Here is a 23681-nt window from a genome sequence, read left to right on the forward strand (position 1 = left end):
GATGCCACAGATCTTCAGGCCCCCATCGTGTTCGGCTGGATGGAGTGGGTGGTGTCGCTAGCCCTCAGGCCCCCAGCATTGGGTGGTTGGGCTCCCTTCTTAGGGGGCAGGGTGGTGGTGAATGCTATAGGTCTGTAGTTCCCACTTGGCTGCTGCAGGTGAAGTGGGCTTCAGCTGGGACCCTTGCCCACTTTGTCCCAATATGGCCATGCTGTGCCAACAAGGTGCTGGTGTGGGTGATTGAAAGAGGTGGAGGGCGCCACAAGCCTGTGGATTCCCTATGCCAGTGGCTGTGTGAAGGGGCAGGCACATCTGGACTGAGGTCATGAGTTCCTGGCTTGTGGGGGCGTGGTTGTGTCGAATGCTGCCAGACTGGTGTTGGAGTGGGGAGGGGGATGGGTGAGGGATTGTTCCTTAGCCTGTGGAGCTTTGGCTTTGTGGGGAGGGCTGGGGTGTGTGTGGTGGGTTGAGTGCATGCACTTAACTTTTGCAGGTCTGATATCACTCCTGGTTGACTCTGGAGGTGCGTGCAGAGTCGCTTCTGCTTAGCTGTACCAGGTGGGGGTGGGTTTCAACTGGGGCTGCTGCTGCTTGCCTTAATATGTCCGCGCTGTGCAAGTTTGCCTAGCAGGATGCTGACGATACGTAATTCTCCATTTCCACTGTTTTGTTTTTTTTTTTCCTTTTCTTTTTAAAATATTTTATTGTGATTTTGGAGAAAATTTTCATAGCAAATTAGGTTCTTATTTAAAATTTCTATACATATTGTTCAGTGCATTACAGTTTTCACAATATGTCAGCATTCTTGTTATTTCCATTCTGGTTGTTCTGTTTCCATTAATCTAGCTTCCTTGTCCCCCCTTACCTTCCCATCTCTGGTTTAGGGTAAATGTTGACTGTTAAGTCTCATTTAGGTGATAGTTTAGAGGAGCACAGTACTCATGGGTGATATTTATTTTATGAGCCACTTTGTATTTTGGCTGATAGGTAACCTCTGGGAGTGGTTTGAGTTCCAAGTTTAAAGGGTATTCCAGTATGATAGTCTCAGTGGTTCCTCTAGTCTCTACCAGTCCAGTAAGTCTGGCCTTTTTAGGAATTTGAGTGTTTTTCTACATTTTTCTCCCACTCTGTCCAGGACCATCTATTGTGTCCTTGGTTGGAACAGGTGGTAGTGGTTACCAGGTACCATCTCGTCTCAAGGCAGGAGAAGCCATAGTTCGTGTAGACTATTTGTCCTGTAGACTAGTTTCTTATTTGAGTCTTTGAGATTTCTACTGTTTTTGAATTCTCTCTCCTTCTACCTGTCACTCAGTCTGATTCTTCAGCTTTATCTTTGATGCTTAGGGTTCCTAGACCGCCATATATATCCGATTCACTTGTTTTTTTTGGGTTTTTGTTGTAAGAGGGATGACACGAAACATCTGACTATTCCACCATCTTGGCTCACCCCTTACTTCTTGTTGACCCAAGTGAAGTCTCATGGCTACACATAGCAGCAAGGTAAGTTGGGAAGTGTAGTCTTAATTCTGGGGGACCATGTGCTCTCTGGGTGGTCTTTTGCCAAGGAAGAAAGAACAGAAAGGCAACTAGCCATCTGTGCCAAAACTGGAATACTGTGGTGAACCTGAGACAAGTGTTGTGGTAGAGCAGAATTGGTACCTGGGAAAGGCTTCCTGGGGCCTTTCAAGCTGAGTATTGAAGGGTTAATAATTAAGTAGACAGAGGATTTTGTGAAGTGAGGGAAAAGGCATTTTGTAATAGTCCTTCAGTTACCTAAACACTGTTAACCAGCTGTTCTTTCCTTAAAATTCGTAGACTGTTCCATCAGATTGCCCATATACCTACACTGACATTTTCCCCCAAATGCTCAAACATGCATATGATCTAGATATAGGCACTTCATCACCACTCCATCCCCACCCCCATAAAAGACCGTCTGTCTGCACCTCTCTAGGCCTCTGCACAACTTTCACCCTAGGGCTTCCTGCTTGTCAGTGCTGTGCTGTGTTAGAGCCATGGTTTCCAGTCAAAGTCAGCTCTTCCTCCTGCCTTTCTTAACCCATTAACTTTGTTTAAGCCTAATCACCTTAACCTGCCCCCGCCCACCAGAAACTTTTCAGGACTCCTGTCTGCCATGAATAAGGAGCCGTGGTGGTGCAGTGGTTAAGTGCTCGGCTGCTTACTGAAAGGTCAGCGGTTGGAACCCACCAGCCATTCTGCAGGAGAAAAATGTGGCAGTCTGCTTCCAAAAAGACTGCAGCCTTGGAAACTCTATGGGACAGTTCTACTCTATCCTATAGGGTCACTGTGAGTCGGAATCAACTTGACGGCAGTGAGTTTATTTTTTTCGTTTTTTGACTGTTATGGGGGACAGGACCACTGTCTTCCTCACGTCTCTCTGCAAGTCCTAAATTCTTTCTTTTTCTTTGTTGAGAAATTTATCAATAACCACTCTACCTTGAATTCTGACCACTAACCACTCTGTCTTTGCACATTGAAAGGGTCATTAGTACTCTAATCCAGGGATGGGCAGCAGATTGTAAATATTTTCATCTTTGCAAACCAGCTGGTCTCCATTACAACTACTCAACTGTGTTCCACTAAAACTTTACTTACGAAAACAGCTTAATTTGGTCCATGGGCCATTGTTTGCCAACCCCTAGCAAAAGGTCAACGACTCTTGCTCTTGCCCTTTAGCAACACAGAAATGGTGGCCTTTCTAAAGGGAAGGAAGCAATTAGAAACTTAATTTCTGACTGCTATAAATGCAGAGACAGCTAAAGTCAAGTTTGCTGTGAAGGGAATTTTTACCCCACTTACGTGTAAAATGGGAAAATAACCACTCATAGAATTCTTGTAAGCACTGAGAAGAGTATAGTGCCTGACACAGGGTAAAGTGTTCAGTCGGAGGTAGCTGTATTAATCTTGAGGAGCATTATTAGATAATTTCAGCATCGATTCTGAATAATAAGGCTCATTGTTGTATCCAGGCAGCAAATTTTCGCAGCAGTGCCTATTGCAGGCCTAGAAAGTAAGCAAGATCATTCTACAAGATCGTTCCTAAGACAGAAAGATCAAACACCTGATTGGTTTAAAGAAAAAAAGAACAGCAGTAACCCTCCACTTCAGTATGTATAGAATCTCCTCCACTCCATGGATTGATGAGGGGCTGTGTGCAGCCCCATACCAGATTTCTGGAGTTGCAGACACTTGCGGGGTGTGGAGATCACTGTAGAGGTCTAGTCCCCTGCAGCCACTGCCTTTGCTAAACTGTGGTGGCCCAGATACCCTGTTGTCTGTACTCTCTCTTTCACTAGAGCATCCCAACTCACTTGAACCATGCCTCCGAGGGTGCAGTTCTGTCTGGCCAACACCTCCTCCTTCCTAACTCTGTTTATTTCTGAGAATTGTATTTTCTGAGTAGTAGTTATGAGAAGGAGCCCTGGTGGCACAGCGAGTAAGAGCTCAGGCTGCTAACCGAAAGTTTGGCAGTTCGAATCCACAAGCTGCTCCTTGGAAACCCTATAGGGCAGTTATCTGTCCTATAGGGTTGCTATGAGTCGGAGTCGACTACACGGCAATGGGTTTTTCAATGAGTATTTCTGAAAATGCTATATTTGCAAGTAACATAAGAGGAAATGTAATCTCGACTGCCTTGAAACCCAGTATCTGAGTAGTACAGGGAGGGCTTCTGCAATCTATAAGCAAGGGTTGGGGAAGATAGGGTTAGGGACCAGGCAGGTGGGCTTTCCCCACAAGCCCTTATCAGTGTCAGTTGCCAACTGTGATTCAATCTCCTAGTTCTGATAATAGTGGGAATTACAGAAGCAGGTTGGCTCAGTCTTAATTTCTGAGCCTACATATGTATTTCAGTTTATCAGCAAGGATTGATAGCCATTAACCATCTTAACCAAAAACCAGATTGCCTTGTGTCTCTTTTGGGTGGGAGATGGGAGCCAAGTTGCTTCCCCTTCACACGCTGCAGAGTGGACACAGGTCTGCTACATGGGTCTTGGTTAATAAGCATAATATATGCCAATCATCTAAGGCCTAATTGGATTACAAATAGAGTGTTTTAAGGCCTTCAAAAATTAGGGTGGCCTCCTGTCCATGGGCTATCTTACTGATCACTGAGACAGATTTCGGGATAGCAGAAGGGTTGGTAGTCAAAAGGTTTACAGTTCTTTTAGTCCCTAGCAAAGAAGAGGCTAAGCAATATTCAGAAATTACTCATGCTGCTTTCAGCCTCTACTTGGTGTGAGTCTTCAGTGTCAGTATGATTCTGGGCACTGAGCTAGCACTGCTCTCTCAGTAACCTGGTGGCATATGGTAAACGGACTGCTGCCAACTTCTGGCAGGTTATCATCCCAAACAAGGGGAGACTGTGGGGCTTCTTCTAGAAGCGTTTGTAGGAGTAGCTCAGAGAGGGAACTGAGTCTGGGGAGACCTTGTAGGTAGGGATATAAAGGAGGTAGAGCTTGGGCTGAAGATGTCAGGGAACAAGGAAAATCACTTATGCGGCATGAGTAAATGGCCGTAACCAAGGATCAGATACTACCTCCATACACACCTTATCAGTCTAAGTGCCCTCAGACCCTATCTGTACCTTCTCTGTGACCAAAGATACAATCCTAGGGGCAAAGGGGAGAAAGGCTTCAGCACTGCTGTATAGCTTTAGCCTACTTGGAATTGCCATTGCTTTTCCTTTGACTCAGATCCCCTGTTTCCTGAAACTCATTAACTTCTCATTTGGCTTCATCCCTTGTCTTGTTGGGTCACATTCTCCAGAAGCTTCCTAAGGGGATATGTGACTGGAATTTTTTTTTTTTTTTTAATAATATTGTGTTTTTGGTGAAAGTTTCCATAGCAATGTAAGTTCCCATTTGACAATTTCCACAGAAATTTTTCAGTGACATTAGGTATATTTTTTATATTTTTCACAATGTGTCAACACTCTCTTTAATTGTATTCTGGTTTTTCCATTTCCAGTAGTCTAGTTTCCCTGTCCCCTTCTCATCTTTGCTTTAAAGTAAATGTTGACCTTTTGGTCTCGTGAAGATGGTTTTTTAGTAGAGCACCAGTCTCCCGGGTAATATCCTTTATTTTGTGTGCCACTGCTATTTCGCTAAAAGATGATCTCAGGATACATTCAGTTCAAGGTTTAAAGAGTGTCTCAGGGTGATAGTCTCAGGGAGTCCTCTGGTCTCAACTGGTCCAGTTAGTCTGGCCTTTTTTAAGAATTTGTGTTTTGTCTACATTTTTCTCCCATTCTATCTGGGACCATCTATTGTGATCCCAGTCAGAACAGTCAGTGGTGGTAGCTGGGCACCATCCAGTTTTGGTCTCAGGGTAGATGAGATCATGGCTCATATAGGCTGTCAGCCTTGTAGACTTGTTTCTTCTGTGAGACTTTGGTTATGTTCTTACTCTTTTCCTCCTGACTACTAGAGACTAATAGTTGTATCTTAGATGGCTGCTTGCAAGCTTTTAAGACCCCAGACGCTACTCACTTCACCAGGATGCAGAACATGAACTTTGTGAACTGTATTATATCAGTTGACTGAGTTATCCCATGAGAACATGGTCCTAAGTTTTCAAATCTGGAAAACCAATCTCAGAAGGTGTTTGGTTATGTCTGAGGAGTATCAGTATTTGTGTCTTCAATGAATATATGTGCCTGTACACACGTATCTGTATTTACACATACATATGGATACTTGCATAATTTGTTATGATCCACACAGCTGAATGCCTCTGTATAGTCAGTAAAATATAGGTTAACATCTTCCTGGTGTTCTTTGCTTTCAGCCAAGATCCATCTGACATCAGCAATGATAGCCTTCATTCTATGTGCTCTTCTGAATCTGGCTTGAATTTCTGGCAGTTACTGGTTGATGTACTGCTGCAGCCGTTTTTGAATTATCATCAGCAAAATTTTACTTGCATAAGATATTGATATTGTTCGATAATTTCTGCATTCTGTTGGATCACCTTTCTTTGGAATGGCACAAATATAGATCTCTTCTAATTGATTGGCCAGGTAGCTGTCTTCCAAATTTCTTGGCATAGACAAGTGAGTGCTTCCAACGCTGCATCCTTTTGTTGAAATTTCTAATTGGTATTCCATCAATTCCTGGAGTCTTGTTTCTCACCAATGTTTTCAGTGCGGCTTGGACTTCTTCCTTCGGTACCATTGGTTCTTGATCATATGCTACCTCCTGAAATGATTGAATGTCGACCAATTCTTTTTGGTACAGTGACTGTGTGTATTCCTTCCATCTTCTTTCGATGTCTCCTGCGTTGTTCCATATTTGCCCATAGACTACTTCAGTATTCCAACTCGAGGCTTGAATTTTTTCTTCAGTTCTTTCAGCTTGAGAAATGCTGAAATGGTTTTCTAACTCTAGGTCTTTGCACATTTCATTACAATACTTTACTTTGTCTTCTCGAGTCGCCCTTGAAATCTTCTTTTCAGCTCTTTTACTTCATTTTTTCTTTTCACCTTAGCTATTCTCTACATTCAAGAGCAAGTTTCAGAGTTTCTTCTGGCATCCATTTTGGTCTTTTCTTTCTTTCCTGTCATTTTAATGACCTTTTGCTTTCTTCATGTATGATGTCTTTGATGTCATCCCACAACTCCTCTGGTCTTTGGTCATTAGTGTTCAATGCATCAAATCTATTCTTGAGCTGATCTCTAAATCCAGGTGGGATTTACTCAAAGTTGTATTTTGGCTCTTGTGGGCTTGCTCTAATCTTTTTCACCTTCAACTTGAACTTGCATATGAACAGTTGATGGTCTGTTCCACAGTTGGTCCCTAGCCTTGTTGTGACTAATGATACTGAGCTTCTGGGGAGGTCAATGTCTGTAGTTGCCGTTTATGTTGCTGTAAATGAATGAATTTATGTATTTGCAATGAATGAGTCATTGGTCTTGCAGAATTCTATTATGTGATCTCTGGTGTCTTTTCTATCACCAAGGCCATATTTTCCAACTACTGATCCTTCTACTTTGTTTCCAACTTTCACATTCCAATCACCAGTAATTATCAATGCATCTTGATTGCATGTTTGATCAATTTTAAACTGTGGAAGTTGGTAAAAATCTTCAGTTTCTTTATCTTTGGCATTAGTGATTGGTGCATAAATTTGAATAATAGTCGTATTAACTGGTTTTCCTTGCAGGTGTATGAATATGATCCTATCACTGACAGTGCTGTACTTCAGGATAGATCTTGAAGTGTTGTTTTTGACAATGAATGTGATACCATCCTTCTTCAAGTTGTTATTCCTGGTGTATTAGACATATGATAGTTTGATTAAAAATGACCAATACCAGTCAATTTCAGCTCTTCTTCAATTTGTTATTCCTGGCATATTAGACATATGATTGTTTGATTAAAAATGACCAATACCAGTCAATTTCAGCTCTTCTTCAATTTGTTATTCCTGGCATATTAGACATATGATTGTTTGATTAAAACTGACCAATACCAGTCCATTTCAGCTCACTAATGCCTAGGATGTATTCCATTTCATTTTTGATGACTTACAGTTTTCCTAGATTAATACTTCATACATTCCATGTTCTGATTATTAATAGATGTTTGCAGGTGTTTTTTTTTTTTTTCCTTGGAACAGCCTGTCTCCCAAATTCACTGTTTCTCTCATAGGGAGCTGCCTCTGTCCATCTTTCTTAGAATTCCAGTGGATAAAATATTATTTTTGATATTATAATTTTTTTTTCATAGATAGTATTTCCTATATATATATTTTCTGTAACTTGCTTTTATGGAAAGCAATATATTTTATAAATGTATTACCATCTAGAGGTACTCCATTCTTTTTAAATGACCGTGTGCTTTTGAAAAACAGTAACAGTAATACAAGTTCATGCTAAGAAACTCAAACTCTTCTTACGGATGTAAAGGAGAAATTAAGTGTCCCTCAACAGTTTGCCCCCCCTACTCCTCCATTTCCACTTGTCAGAGACAGCACTGTCAAAGGTCTCTGTTTCTTCCCACTTTTAAAAAATTAACTATAAGTAGATTCAGTTTTCCAAGAACTAGTGGTCTTTGTGGGGGCAGATTGTTCCTTTTTTTTCCCAAGGATAACTACTTGAATGGGCCATTTAGTTTTGTAAATGCAATGCAGAACTTCAAGAACTTGCGATGTCCTTTCTCCAAGGAATTAAATGGCACTGCATGGCATTGAAAAAATGTGGACTGTATAGGAGGGCTCAAGCATAATGATTATGAGGATGGTGCTGGACTGAGCAATGTTTGGTTCTGTTGCACAAAGGGTCGCTATGAGTCGGAACTGACTCAACGGCACCTAGCAACAACAGCACCTCAAAAGTTGTACAAATATATATATATTTATATATATAAATTGTTGAGTTAATACTATATATATAATTGGAGCCCTAGTGGTGCAGTGGTTAAGAGCTTGGCTGTTAGCCCAAAGGTCAGCAGTTCAAATCCACCAGACCCTCCTTGGAAACCCTGTGGGGCAGTTCTACTTTGTCCTATAGGGTCACTGTGAGTCAGAATTGACTGGATGGCACCTAACAACAACATATATATATAATATATAAATTGTATATATAATTTATATACATATATTATTAAATATATAATTTATATATAAAAATATATAACTATATAATAAAATATGTATGTTTATGTATATTTTATATATATATATGTTGTTAGGTGCCATCCAGTCAGTTCCAACTCATAGCGACCCTATGTACGATAGAAGGAAACACTGCCCTGTTCCATGCCATCCTCACAATAGTTGTTATGTTTGAGCCCATTGTTGCAGCAACTGTGTAAATCCATCTCGTTGAAGGTCTTCCTCTTTTTTACTGTCCCTGTACTTTACCAAGCATGATGTCTTTCTCCAGGGACTGATCCCTCCTGATAACATGTCCAAAGTACGTGAGAGATAGTCTTGCCATTCTTGCTTCTAAGGAGCATTCTGGTTGTACTTCTTCCAAGACAGATTTGTTTGTTCTTTTGACAGTCCATGGTATATTTAATAGTCTCTACAATTTGTATAATTGTAGAGTTAATACATGTTAATACACACATACATATATATATATAGGAAACCCTAGTGGCATAGTGGTTAAGTGCTACGGCTGCTAACCAAAAGGTCGGCAGTTGCAATCCACCAGGCATTCCTTGGAAACTCTTTGGGGCAGTTCCCTGTCCTATAGGGTTGCTATGAGTCAGAATCGACTCAACAGCAACGGGTTTTATATGTATATGTGAAATGCATGGTTTGTCATTATATATGGTGCACATCCGGAAATAGGGGACCCAACACTCAGGAGTATTGCTATGGTCTAGTAAACAAGCTGGTAGGGTTGTTAATTGGGTTTTTGATTTTTCTGCCACACAGTACATACTCTTCTGCATTGCCAGCATTTCTGCAATGATCTGTCTCTGTCTACTGTAATTCATCCTGTATGCTGTGGCCCAAGCTAGTATTAATCAAATTAAGCTCTAATCGTTTCATTTTTTCCCTAACTGCTGCATTATTCCCTACTTCCACACCTCACCCTTGACCCAGTCAGATCCACTGCTGTTGATTGAATAGGCCTGTGCTTTCCCATTGCTGCTGGTTGTCCACGTTTGTCTCTCTGCTGTCTCAGTGCCCTTTATCTTGCTGACTTTCCAATGCTTTCTGGTAGAAATCCTGGATTTACAGACTTTCACTAATCCCACAACGAAACAGTTTTACTGTATTTAAGCAAAGTATACAATGCTTCAAAATATTTTTTCTAAGTTATTTAAAGTAATTTGATATTACTGAAAAAAGAAAATGTGTGTTTTCCCTTTGGTCTTAATTCCATGGAATGTAGGGGAAGGAACCCTGGTGGTACAGTGGTTAAGCGCTTGGCTGCTAATTGAAAGGTTGGCAGTTTGAACCAGCAGCTCCTCCATGGGAGAAAGATGTGGCAGTCTGCTTTTGTAAAGATTTACAGCCTTGGAGACCCTATGGGGCAGTTCTACTCTGTCCTGTAGGGTCTCTCTGAGTCACAATTCACTTGATAGCAATGGGTGTTTGGTTTTTGGTTTAGCCACTTGGGAGAGGTAGATTGAATTGAATCACTAAAGTTCAATGCCAGAAGGTGGCACACTTTTCCCACTTAACTGCACATACTTGTTTTGAAGATTCCCAGGTATAAACAAGAAGCAAAAAACTTAGTTATGCCAATTTTCTGTAGAGGTTTGAAGCTTTTTGCAATGTATACTCTGAGGAAATTGCTGCTAAAATGTATTAAAGATCTAATGGTGAAGTCAATTTCTTAAGACAAATGGTGTTTGAGGAGACATTTCAACCTAGCTCAGCTGTAATTGTGTAGGAATGGAGTCTAATTCATACAGGAATGTCTCTGACTATTTCCTTATTACATAGGTTCACATGAAACAGAGAAACTGACCCAAGGAATGCCTGAATTTAAGCCTCTTATGTTTATATGTTTCCTAATTTGTATTACATTTTATATAGTGTGGAATGGATTAACACCACCAATGATTTCCAATCATGCAAATGGAAAGGAAAATACTTCATTTCTTATATATATATATATGTACGTGTGTGTGTGTGTGTGAATAAGGAAGACCGAATAAGAACTGATGCCTTGAATTATGGTGTTGGTGAAGAATATTGAATATACCATGGACTTCCAGAAGAATGAACAAATCTGTCTTGGAAGAAGTACAGCCAGAATGCTCTTTAGAAGTGAGGATGGTGAGACGTTATCCCAGTTACTTTGGATATGTTATCAGGAGGGACAAGCCCTGGAAAAGGACATCATGCTTGGTAAAGTAGAGGGTTAGTGATAAAGAAGGAGCCCCTCAGAGATGGATTGACACAGTGACTGCAACAATGGGCTCAAACATAGCAACAATTGTGAGGATGGTGCAGCACCAGGCAGCGTTTTGTTCTGTTGTACATAGGGTCGCTATGAGTTGGCACTGACTCGACAGCATCTAACAACATTTTATACACACACACACACATATATATATCCACAGGAAGAGAGAAAAATAAGTGAGGGTGGGAGATAGATATAGAGAGACATAGAACAAAAAATGCTAAGTGTTGAGGAAAAGAGGTGGGTTAAGTTAAGAGGAACAAGAAGGCTGGCCCTGGAAACTCCATTCCTGAGATGTGGGCAAGGAGGACTGAGGGGGTGGATCAGAGGGTCCTCTACCAGGTTCTATTGTGATCTGGTACAAAGTTACTTTGGATGATCCTGTGTACTGGGGAGGAGGTTGGAGAGTTTCCCTGTAGTGGTGGTACCCACTCCCTTTCTACCAGCAAACAGGTGCTTTCTCCTTAGTCATATTACCTTTTATAATCTGCAGAGAAAGATCTGGGTTCATACTCTCTCTAAACCATAGTTCTTTATTAACCTTCAATTGCTCTTATGATGGAATATCAGCAGAGGGAATGTCCTCTGTGAGGACATTCTAGTCAAAGGGAAGAACAGCTAGTACAAGGGTGTGGTGACATCAGATATCATTCGTTAAGTGATTATCTTAAACTCCCATAGTGGCACATTTATTGACCATCTTTTATGTGCCTAGCCCTACAATTAAGATATGTAAGTAGATGCTACACAAAGGCAAGTTTTGGCCTGATAAAACACTGAGTGCGTACCAAGTGGCATATTCAAAAGTAGCTCATGTTTTCTTTGTCACAACAGAGTTGGTGGTGTTATCTCCATTATAGATTAGAAAACAGGTTTAGAGGGGAGTCTGATTCAGACTCGGGTCTCTCTCCAAAGCCCATACTCACATCACTGTACCAGGCTGCCTCAGGGTTCAAAGATATGCCTCGAGGCATTTAAGTCTGTGCTATCATACATGGTAATAAAACTCAGGGAAAAGGATTAAACTGGTCCTTTCACTTCTGTTTTCTCATTTTGGCATAATTTTCTGACACAGCATCTTAACCAATATTTTTGTTACTGCAATAATGTGGATTGGAGCCGCCTGCCGCAATAGCCAATTCTGAGACGGGTGAGGTGAGCAGCAAGAGTTTTATTATATATCGATATATAGGAGACAGAGGGAAATAGATTCCTCCAAAAAACCCATCTCCCCCACTGGAGACTGGCTGAAGGCTTTTATAGGGACAGGATTATGGGTCTTAGAAGTTTGCGTTAGTTCCCCCTTGAGGTGGTCACATCCCAGATGAGTTAATCTTGGGGGGGGTTATCAGGCGACATCCTGGTTTTCTTGTCCCAAGACGGGTGCTTTGTTCGGTTTGTCATTCCTAGCTCTTTATCACTTGTTTTCCCCCCTCCAAGGAGGAACGTAGGTTAATCTCAAACCTTTTGTAGAGACTGGAACCGGAGGGAAAACCAAGGTCATGAGACAATGGGGCGGTCAGCGACGGGGAGGAATCATAGTGAGCAGGGCCCATGCAGCCTCGTCCATTTAAAATATAAACATCTAAACTTTAAGATATGATTTTTATTGAACATGTATAAGATTCACCTTTACATTATTACAAACACTTTACATTAAAAAATTAGTTTTTGTAAAAAAAAAAAAAATTTCCTGGATTTATCATTTTACAGTTGAAACAAAGAAATATATAAATATGAAGGTCATTCTCCAAGTATTAGAACAGAATACTAATGGAATCACTTCAATAAAAATTTTTCAAAAACATTTGCATGATTACCCACACTTTGTATCAACCTCCAGAGGATCAAATAAATGCAGAAAAGGAAGGTGATCCCCCAAATAAGATTTATTTCCAAAAAATAAACTGAATATACTCTAAATGTCTTTCCCTGGGTGGGATTTGGTCAATAAGTACCAGCCAGATAATTTTCTGTTATATCACACAATAAACAGTTGTAAATGCAGAATACATTGTTCATGTAAATTAAAAATTTTGCCAGCTTTGTCATATGGGGAGTAGTAGCTAGACACCACCCACATGACCATTTAAAATATACTGTATATATTATGATGAAAAGTCACATATATAAGGATACAAGGCCTTTACTTCCAGAGCAGTCTTTAAAAAAAAAGCTTTGTATAGGCATTATTTCATCCCTTATTCATATTTTAGACTTTATATTCTAAAATGTCTCAGCTATTAAAATTATGCATAGTACCTAAGCCAACATATGAGCAGTTGCAAAACACAATTTCAACTACAGTACTTGATTATACTCACAAGACGTACCTCTAAGAGTTCAGTCTATGACCGAACAATTTCTGAATTGCCTAAGTTAAAGACCAGTAAAGAAAATAAAACGTGTCCCAGTCATGTGAGCCCAGGCTGTCTCTCAGAGCATTGTATACATACTAGACACCTAACACTTGAGAGTACTTCAATGCAGTATTTAATGATACTGTCAGCATGAGCTCACAAAGTGGTCTAGTAGGCATGGGAATCTGAAAGTCTAAAATTACTTCTGGATATTTTAATAAAGACTCATTGCTGCCTGAATTTGAACAGGTTTTGACTGAAGGCTAGTTGGAGATTTTTTTTTTCCTTCTAGCAACAAATGTGCTAAATGAAGGGCCTCTATGGCTCAGTTTTTTGGCAAGAAAACATACAAAAGAACCTACTTTGGATATGATTTCTAATAGTATTCTGCTGAAATAGGATGGTTGACTTTCTTTATCAAGAGATTTTCAGATCATAAATAATGATCCACATTAGCTGTTTGCATCCAGAAGCCTTCAGAATCACCACAAAGGGGAGTCCCTGTCACAGTGTAAGCTGATGATGGCCCAGTGCTTTCTCTGCTTTTGCTGCTCTTCACATCCTCTCTGTTCTCAGTCACCAGCTCAAGTCACAGGAAGTAACTCTCCTAACCGGCCTTAGCATTTCCCCAAACGTGGTATTTAAGACTCTTCCTTGTCTGATCATAAATACACAGCTTTAAAATACCATTAGTCTTTTTCTCTATAATAGAATTAGGAAAAATATTATACATTCGGAAATTCTCCAAGTCTAGGTGATTTGAAATTTTAATATTTACAATTTTTCAAATCCCAATTTTCTAAACTCAAAATTTAGTAAGGCAGATACTGACGCAACCTTTATCACAAATATTTCCATAATGAAATCTGACTGCCAAGTATGCTGATGGAATACAAAACAGAATAAATGACTCCACAGGCTTCCACTGGCTACAGCGGACATAGCCATTAGTCCTTTTTTCTTTCTAATTGATGTTTCTATTTATTAAAATATTACACTTATGTTTACTACCACATGAATCAAGATGTATCTGGTGGCTGCTAAAATGATTTTTAAAAGCATGATCTTTACGCCTTTCAAAATCTCTCCACATTTTGTTTTAAAAAAATAATTCTGTATCATTCTAAATACTGACAGCCAGTCTTGCATGAAGGTGTGGGGCTAAGGGCAGCCAAGAATGAGTAAGACTAGGGCCCTGCTCTGATCACAGCACCTTTTATGTGTCTGATGAATGGCCTCACTGAACCTTATAATCTACTTTCAATTATCATTTTTAAACTGCAAAATCATTTGCAGAAGTGCCAATAAAAATACACTGTAGAAATAATATTTGGAAAATAGAAAAATACGTTTAAAAAAAGTAAATCTCTAAACAGTATTTTCATATCTCTATTATAAACTTTATCTTAATTTTTCCATAATATATAATGAATGGATGACTCCACTGGTTTATCCACAAACAGCAAGTCTTTACCATTTAACAGTTCTCTTGGTTAAACTAAAATCTTCAGCTCAGGGTTTTTTTTTTTCCTTCAAAACAAATCTTTAAAGAATAAAACTATAATGACTCAGAAAACCCTTTCAACATTCAAAATATTTTAAAATAGGGTGTTGCCTTTTTTAAAATCTCACAATCTATTTGTAAAAATCATATTGGATTAATGTGGAATACTCAATCCTCAAAACATTAAAAAAAAAACCAAAAACAAAAAAACCCTAATGTGCTACTCAAGTTTTTTCAAGGCTCTAGCTTTGAATATTAAAACAATATTTTCTTAAAAATAATTTCTCCCTTATCTTGCCAACATGAAAATATGTAGACCAAAGTAATTCTAATTTTACATATTACATTTCTCGGACAGGGTTTTGAGAGTAAGGACTAAGTATTACTGGTTATACACAATCTGTTTTGATTCAGTGACTCAGTGATTCCAAGAAACTCGAAATCTTTGACATGGAAACCATCACGTAGGAATAGAAAAACTCTAAGGTTTGTCTGCTGAACTGTAAGCTGGATCTAGACCAGACATTTTTATTTTAAAAACTTTGTTATATGGTATATTCTTGCCTCAACACAACTAAGTTCTGATATAGTAGGAAGAAAACATAGTATCTGATCATAGGGGGCTAAAACAGAAAACCACAGGTGGGTGTTGGTGATGCCAAGCAGCTGTCCTGTCTTCTATCCACTGGCCCCACAAAATGATTTTCAGTTTCAGATACTCTGAATTTACATAGGAAAGGCTGCTCTGAAGACAAGTTTCTCCTGTTCTAAATTTTGATTCCTGAAATCAGCAGATCTTATTATTCCATGAGTTCAACTCTTATGTTAGGGTGCCTATGGTTGCCTAACATATTAAATATTAAGCTTATTTTGAATCTCTTATATGGTGCTAGTGGGGGTTCTGCAGCTCATCTAACTATAAGTAACAATACATATTGCATAATAATGGCGTGACATCCATTCACATACCTTAGACTTAAATACACTTTATGACTTGTTATTAAGCATTTTACATGTTTAACTTTTAGTATAACATTTCCCCAAAGCATGAACACCTACATATCAATTCATATCAATTATCACATCAAAAAAAGTTAAATTTAGTACGATACTGTAGTGAGTACAGGAAGATTTCCTTAACAGGAATTGTAACTATTTGTCAGAATTTATAGGGTTTAAATTTTATGCACTTACTTTCAATCATAAAATATTTTTTTTAAAAAAACATGTAATTAGAGCCCAAATCTGTTGAGCACCTCTATGACAGATATTATACTTCAGTACGAAAATTATACTCAGATGTACAGTGCTCTTTTCCCCACCGGGATGTTTTGCAAGAAAAAGTCGGCTCTTCATTATCATGTGTAGTGCCCAACAGAAGCTGATACTTTTAAGGCACACACCGTGCACACTGCGTTGATTCTACCCTTCAGGTGTGCCCTTTCGGTGGGTGGCAAAGATTTGGTGGTGGGCACTTTCATAGAAGAAATTAGCGTTGGCTTTCTTTTGATAGATGAACACATTTCATTTCTTAAAAGGTTCACTTTCTAAGTGCTTGAATAAAGTGCCTTGACAGCTCAATTGCCCACATCTTCAATCCACAGGGAAGCTTCAGTTCACCAGCTTGACTTTTAGCGTTTGATCACAACTTGTTCATAAGCTCCAGACCCCACCCTAAAACGGGGGGTGGGGGGTGGGAGGGAGAAGAAACTTTTTAAAAGTTTGAGCTGTGGTGTTTGAAATTGTTCTAAGTAACCTTGCCCCAGAGATGGTACTGCAGGTGTTTTTCTACTGTATTTGATTTCCACAGGGTTTAAAGGTATCAAAGACAGAAAATGCCTGAAATATTAAATGTTAATATCTTAAATTTCCCAAATCTTGGTATAGTCTCTGAGCCTCTCATACTTATTCCCACAGTAATCTAGTAATGCTTCCCAATTCCTAACCTGACAGTCAACACACTACTTCAAGAAATACCTTCTTCACACATGTTTACATTAAGTCCTCAAATCAGTCCCATCCATGAGCATATGTTGACTCACAGTGTATCTGGGCTTGCACGGTGGTCTTTAGTTGCAATAGTAGTGTTGAGCCTTAATGTACCTTCTTGGAAAGTTCAAGAATTCTTTTGTCAATATGCAAATATCATTATATGGAGTCAGTACTGCAAATTATACCTATGTAATGTAGAGCCAAAGATCCTTGTGTGGCGCAAACAGTTTGCACTCAACTGCTAACCTACAAGTTGGCAGCTCGAACCTACCCAGTGGTACTGTGGAAGAAAGACCTGGCAATCTGTTTCTGTAAAGATTACAGCCAAGAAAACCCTATGAGGCAGTTCTACTCTGTAACACATGGGTCGCCATGAGTTGAAATCAACTTGGTGGCAATGAGTTTGATGTTTTTTGGTTTTAATGTGGATTTAAAGGGATAATGATCTTGAAGAGGGAGCTTATTTCTTCAGTAGCATGGTGTGGCAGACTACTGCTGGTTGTCCCCCAAATCTATTCTCTTCTTCTTCATAGTTTTAGCTGGGAATGGGGTTGCTCAGCTACAGACCACATTTCCCAAACTCCCTGGTAGATAGTTGGGGCCATGTGACTAAGTTTCCCCCCACGGAATGTGAGTAGAAGAGATGTGTCCAACTTCTGCCTCACTTATTTCAAGGGAAATTGCCTGCCCTGGACTTCCACCCTTTCCTATGAGCTGTACTGTAGATGTGGCAACAATCCAACTTGACAACGCAGGTAAGGAAGATGGTGAAGTAACAAAACGGTACCTGGGTCAGTGAATCATCTTCTGGGGTAAAGCTGTCCCATCAGCCTGATCACTGTAGTCCTGTGGCCTTTGTTATAGCAACTTAGTCTTTAATATGCCAGGTATCAATTAACCTCTATTAGTAAAATTATGGAGACTACTAAAAGACTTAAAATTTGCAAATTTGTGAATAAGGTACTCAGGGAAAGATTACTTAAGATACACTTAGTACCACTTGGTCCTATGTTATAATGAAATGAACATGAATGTTCCCTCTATAGTTTCTTGGTCTGGGCAGGATAAAGATTTTCTACTACCTGTAAAAACATGGTGTTTTTTCAGTGGAAGCTGGCTTTTTATTTTTGGATGAGGACCATTCTACCCATGAGGCACTGTGTGTCAACCTCACATACTAGATCATGAGCTAGCTGACGGGAAGAGCTGACTCTTTTCTCTTTGTATCCTTACCCTCAAGTTGGCACAATAAATAGTTATTGAATTTAATGAGTAGATAAGTCAGTGAAAGTTAATGGAGGCCTAAATTGTTACATCTTCTATAAATACTTCCTTAAATTCAGTACTCCCTCATAGCATCTTTATGTGTCTCTCTTTTACCTCCCTATCACACCCTATTTTATTTAGTTGTTGATGTAGGTCTTTGTTGTTACATTCCTTCATATCCCTTGGGCGCTGTCACGTGCTGGACCCATACGAGCTACTCAGTAAAATGAGTGTTGGTAGAAGAAATGAATTAAAAATTCTTTTAGGTTTCGAACCTGAAACAATAAAATAATTGTCTTGGTCCAAGGGGCTCCTTCCCTGTGCAGCTCTGACTTACTCTAGCTGTGCTGGAACTCTGCATAAACATTACACGGACATACTGAGTATGAGGGACGCATAGAAGGGCAGGGCCAGGCTGGGGAGGTGGGGGAGTGACCAGAATCCCTAAATGCCCTTGGCATCTGTGTTCACTATGTGCTGCAGTACTGGGAATCAGAGTGGTAACTGGCAGGTGACTTTCATCTGAGTCTGAATAAATAAAATGATGCTTGGTTTGCATCATTTTTCTTTGTAGATATGTGAGGTTCTAGCGAGGTGGAGAAAAGGAGAGTACATGAAAGGGTAACGTCAGCTTACGCTACTGAGTGGCTGGGTAACTGCACATAAAAGGTAAGACACTGACTGACAGTGGAATTGTACTTTGCTTTTTTTTAACTGGGAATGATTAAAAAAAAATTTTTTTTAAATTGTGCTTTGGGTGAAAGTTTACAGAGGCTTTGCTCTTTCTAAAACATCAGACTGGGAACTAGTTTGTAAACATTCTTTTTATATTGCATCTTGCCCTGTGCGCTGCTGGTCCTTTACCAATATAGTCTAAAAATACATCTAAGAAGTTAACAAATTAACCTGTAAAATAATTTCATATACCCAGAAAAAGGAAAACTAAGAGCTACGCATCTTATTAACTACCCACACTTGTTTTCTAGCCTCCGTATAAAGACTTTGCAACCTTCATGCTCATAAACATTTTAAAAGAAGTTAGTTTAGTTTTTATGTTGATAAGGTACTACTTGGACTACATACCTGTTTGGGAGATGATGACTGCCAAAGGCTGTACTTCCCCCAGGACCCACAAATAACCTCAGTCCTTCTTCTGCAATACATAGTTAAAATGTTGGTTATCTGCATAGCGTATTTGTCCAAAAATATTCATAATAATTCACATTTGCCATTTGTTTTATTAAAAAAGTTAAAAACTTAAAAAAATCAAATTACATGCGTGTTTTAAAACAGGTACTTGATAACTTTATAAGATATTCTAATAGTTATTTCTCATCAACTTTCCTAAAGCTCTTTTTCTTCTAACAGTAATGAAGGCAGCTCTTCCTACAAACCTCTACAAGCAACTTTTAATTATCTCTCTTTACAGTTACATAATGAAACCAAGCCCATTGTTCAGTGCTCTCTAGTCATGCCAGCATGAGTAATTATACCTTTCAAATTGGTAGCATGTAAATTTTCAGTTTCAGTGAGAATGCTGAGGAAGGAACCATGGATTCTGTTATTCACTATCATTTCAAGGGCACCACCCAACACTCCAAATTACTTCAGTGACTTGAAGCACTATGGCCAGTTATGACAGAAGCAGACACAGATATCTATCATTAGGTATATAAACATGGTAAGGCTGATACATAATTAAAAAATACAAGAAATAATGCTTTCTTTAAAATTGATCTTTTAGCTAAAGTTTTTTTGTTTTTTGTTTTTTTTTTAAACCAAATTCAATATCCATTCTTAGAAAGAAATGAACTACAAAGTTATCTTGAGATTGTTAGGGCATGAAATTTATCTTACAAATATGCAGCAGGCAGTATCATGATGCACTGCCTCTTGGCTGCTGACCACATGGACTACACAGAGTGGACTATGTACATCTACACCAAACAGTTGTCTACACACCTTCTGTGCTGGAATCTAGGCTGAAGTCTTGACTCTGTAGTATCTTCTCCACAATGTCATCTGCATCCACTCTGGTGGCATCGACTCGCTTCAGTTGAGATTCCACAGAATCTTGTTTCACTGGGTATCTTTGAAAATAAAGAATTAAAAAATTTTCCCTTCTTTTTATTAATTATGTTATGAAAACAAAGTTATTGCTTTTTTTTTTAAAGCCCAAAAGGATACCTGTTGAGTTTTTCTGATGCTGTATCTTCTTTATCGGTTGCATCAAGATTTGGGTCAGCTATTTTTTGCTCAATTTCATCACATGGCTCTAGAATGCTTTCAATTCCTGTTGATGTACTTCCCACGGAGGTATTTCTTCTGTGGCAGAGCTCAGAGAAACTGGATGACCGGGAGTGACATGAGCTATAGCCTGTCAGAGAAAATCACTTTGGTTTTAATGTTAATATCAAACACTGACCGCAATCTAATATTCTTCTTCCACACCACAGCAGCTTCAAGTGACTTTATAATGACAGATGTCTAAGGAGTTCAACTTCATTGTTATTGCCTACCTGATACTTTTGATTGCTGGCTTGCATAGCTTGAGGTTCTGGAATGTCCACAGGCACCAAGTTCATCTGGAACAGAGGCACTCTTTGCTGAAAGATCTGCAGTACGTCACAACATGATGTTACTATTACTGCCAACAAGTCAATGTTCATTTATATTCTAATTTACAGATTTTATAACATTTTCCATGTTCATTATCAAGAAAAAGTAAGTTGTGAAGTGACAGAGATCCTTTAAATCAATAGACTAGAAACAACTATGTTGCAAGAAATATAAAGTACTTTATTAAATACCTTAGTTTACTGAAGAACCGGAGCATTTTTCGTAAGATTTAACAGCACTCTATTTTTTTTCCAGTTTTTTTTATTGTTGTAGTTTAAATGAAGTTGACATTTCAAGTTAGCCTCCCATACAAAAATTTATATATATATGGTTAAGTGACCCTAATTGCTCTCCCCTTACTGTGACAGCACACTCCTCCTTTCCACCTGATTCCCCATGTCCATTCAACCAACTCCTAACCCTCTCTGCTTTCCCATCTCACCTCCAGACAGAAGCTGCCCGTTTAGTCTCTTGTATCTACTTGAGCTAAGAGGCACACTCCTCACGAGTATCACTTTATGTCCCACAGACCAGTCCAATCTTTGTCTGAAGAGTTGGCTAATTTAATAGCACTCTACCTTGAATAACATAAAACTATCTCAATTCTTTTTTCAGTATTTCTCTAATACAAATCGGTCAGGTGTACTCTTATAAATTCTCACAAAATTGCCAGGTTTTAGTATGGCTTGTGAGGAAATCTTGCTTCCTCAAAAATCCAACACAGCAGTAAGCTGAAGAGTACTCTACTTCTTTAACGTTAGGGTTGCTAGTACTAGGCTATAATTTGGGCAATGTTTGTGGCTTAAAGCAACGCAGCGTGGAATGTGGCACTGAGAATAAAAATTCTTAAGAAACTGATTATAGTACTCGGTTTCAAAGTAAATGTACAAAAAGGAGGTGTCAAAGCCATACACTATTTCTACTGATAATGTGCATATATTAGATGTTAATTTTGTATTTTCAGAACCAGGCTTCTTCCAAAGAATGTAGAACTGTGACCATTTTCATTAGGCTGAAATTTTAGAAACAAGAACTGTCGTGAATTTAGGGGCAGGAAGAAACCAGTTGAGTAATACAACAATTATCGCGGCAGTTCTACAAATGATATTGAACACAACTGACCCCACAGATGCTGCCAAGCAAGTAAGCAACTGGAGTGAGCTGTCCCTTCTAAAAGGATTTCTCATTTCCGGACATATTGTAAGAAACGGTCCAAACCAACATCCCTGTGTCATGTTCTACAGTGGTCCCAACCCAAAGGTTAGCTCAAAGAAAATCTGAACTCAAAAAGTTGGTTCATATCAAGAATTATATAGAACTAACATTAAGGAAATTCCAGCCAGATTCAGAAGAGGAATGAGGAACGAGGGATATCATTGCTGTTGTCAGATGGATCTTGGCTGAAATCAGACAATACCAGGAAGATCTTACTTGTGTTTTATTGACTATGCAAAAGCATTCGGCTGTGTAGATCATAACAAATTATGGATAACATTGCAAAGAATGGTAATTCCAGAACACTTAATTGTGCTCATGAGGAACCTGTACCTAGACCAGGAGGGAGTCATTCGAACAGAACAGGGAGATACTGCATAGTTTAAAATAAGGAAAGGTGTGTGTCATGATTGTATACTTTTGCCAAACTTATTCCATCTGTATGCTGAGCAAATAATCCAAGAAGCTGGACTATATGAAGAACACAGCATTAGGATTAGAGGAAAACTCATTAACAACCTGCGATATGCAAATGGCACAACCTTGCTTGTGGAAAGCAAAGAGGACTTGAGTTGATTCCGACGCATAATGACCCTATAGGACAGAGTATAACTGCCCCATATGGTTTCCAAGGCGCGGCTGGTGGATTCGAACTTGAAGCACTTAATGACGAAGATCAAAGACTACAGCCTTCAATATTGATTACACCTCAAAGTAAAGAAAACAAAAATCCTCACAACTGGACCAATAAGCAGCATCATGATAAATGGAGAAAATACTGACTGAAGTTGTCAAGGATTTCATTTCACTTGGATCCACAATCAACGCCCATGGAAGTAGCAGTCAAGAAATCAAACAACGTACTGCACTGGGCAAATCTGCTGCAAAAGACTTCAAAGTGTTAAAAAGCAAAGATGTCACTTTGAGGACTAAGGTGTGCCTGACCCAAGCCATGGTATTCTCAATCACCTTATATGCATGTGAAAGCTGGACAATGAATAAGGAAGACCGAAAAAGGATTGATGCCTTTGAATTATGGTGTTGGTGAAGAATACTGAATATACCATGGACTGCCAGAAGAATGAACAAATCTGTCTTGGAAAAGTACAGCCAGAATGCTCCTTAGAGGTGAGGATGGTGAGATCTTGTCTCACATACTTTGGACATGTTATCAAGTGGGACTAGTCCCTGGAGAAGGACATCATGCTTGGCAAGGTAGAGGGTCAGCGACAAAGAGGGAGACCCTCAACTAGACGGACTGACACACTGGCTGCAACAACAGGATCAAACACAGCAATGATTGTGAGGATGGCGCAGGACCAGGCAGTGTTTCGTTTCTGTTGTACACATGGTTGCTATGAGTTGGAACTGACTCAACAGCACCTGACAACAACAACAACTTTAAGAAGCTTTGGTGGCACAACAGTTAAGCCATTGTCTGCTAACTGAAAGGTTGGAGGTTTGAACCCACCAGCCCTGGAAAGACTTGGTGATCTGCTTCCATAAAGATTACAGCCAAGAAAATCCTAACGGGAAGTTCTACTCTGTCATGAGTCAAAAATTGACTTGATGGCACCCAGCAACAATAACAACTTTACTCCTAGGGTTGGCTCAGATTTTAACTTATCCATTTATTTACTGGTTTTCAAAATTTATTCACTCAGTATTTATTAAGCTTTTACTAAGTCATGTGCCTAGTACTGTATAAAATATAAAAAAACCAACCAGTTGCCATCAATTCAATTCTGACTAATGGCAACCCATTGTGTGTCAGAGTAGAATTGTGCTCTGTAGGGTTTTCAATGGCTGTGATCTTTCAGAAGTAGATTGCCAGGCT

General features: G+C 39.3%; 1 protein-coding gene across 1 annotated transcript in view; it reads right to left on the reverse strand.

Annotated features, from left to right (window-relative positions):
• Window positions 1-14353: 14353 nt before the first annotated feature.
• Window positions 14354-23681, reverse strand: part of EEIG2 (EEIG family member 2) — a 64021-nt gene continuing 54693 nt past the window's right edge. The window contains exons 7-11 of the mRNA XM_004388050.2: window positions 20530-20625; window positions 20198-20387; window positions 19973-20100; window positions 19094-19163; window positions 14354-16426 (exon numbers count right to left, since the gene is read on the reverse strand). Of these exons, the coding sequence (XP_004388107.1) occupies window positions 16384-16426; window positions 19094-19163; window positions 19973-20100; window positions 20198-20387; window positions 20530-20625 (527 nt within the window). The 3' untranslated portion in view covers window positions 14354-16383. The remainder of the gene's footprint in view (window positions 16427-19093; window positions 19164-19972; window positions 20101-20197; window positions 20388-20529; window positions 20626-23681) is intronic.

This window comes from Trichechus manatus, unplaced genomic scaffold (genome assembly GCF_000243295.1).
Source record: "Trichechus manatus latirostris isolate Lorelei unplaced genomic scaffold, TriManLat1.0 scaffold00204, whole genome shotgun sequence".
Lineage (NCBI taxonomy): Eukaryota > Metazoa > Chordata > Mammalia > Sirenia > Trichechidae > Trichechus > Trichechus manatus.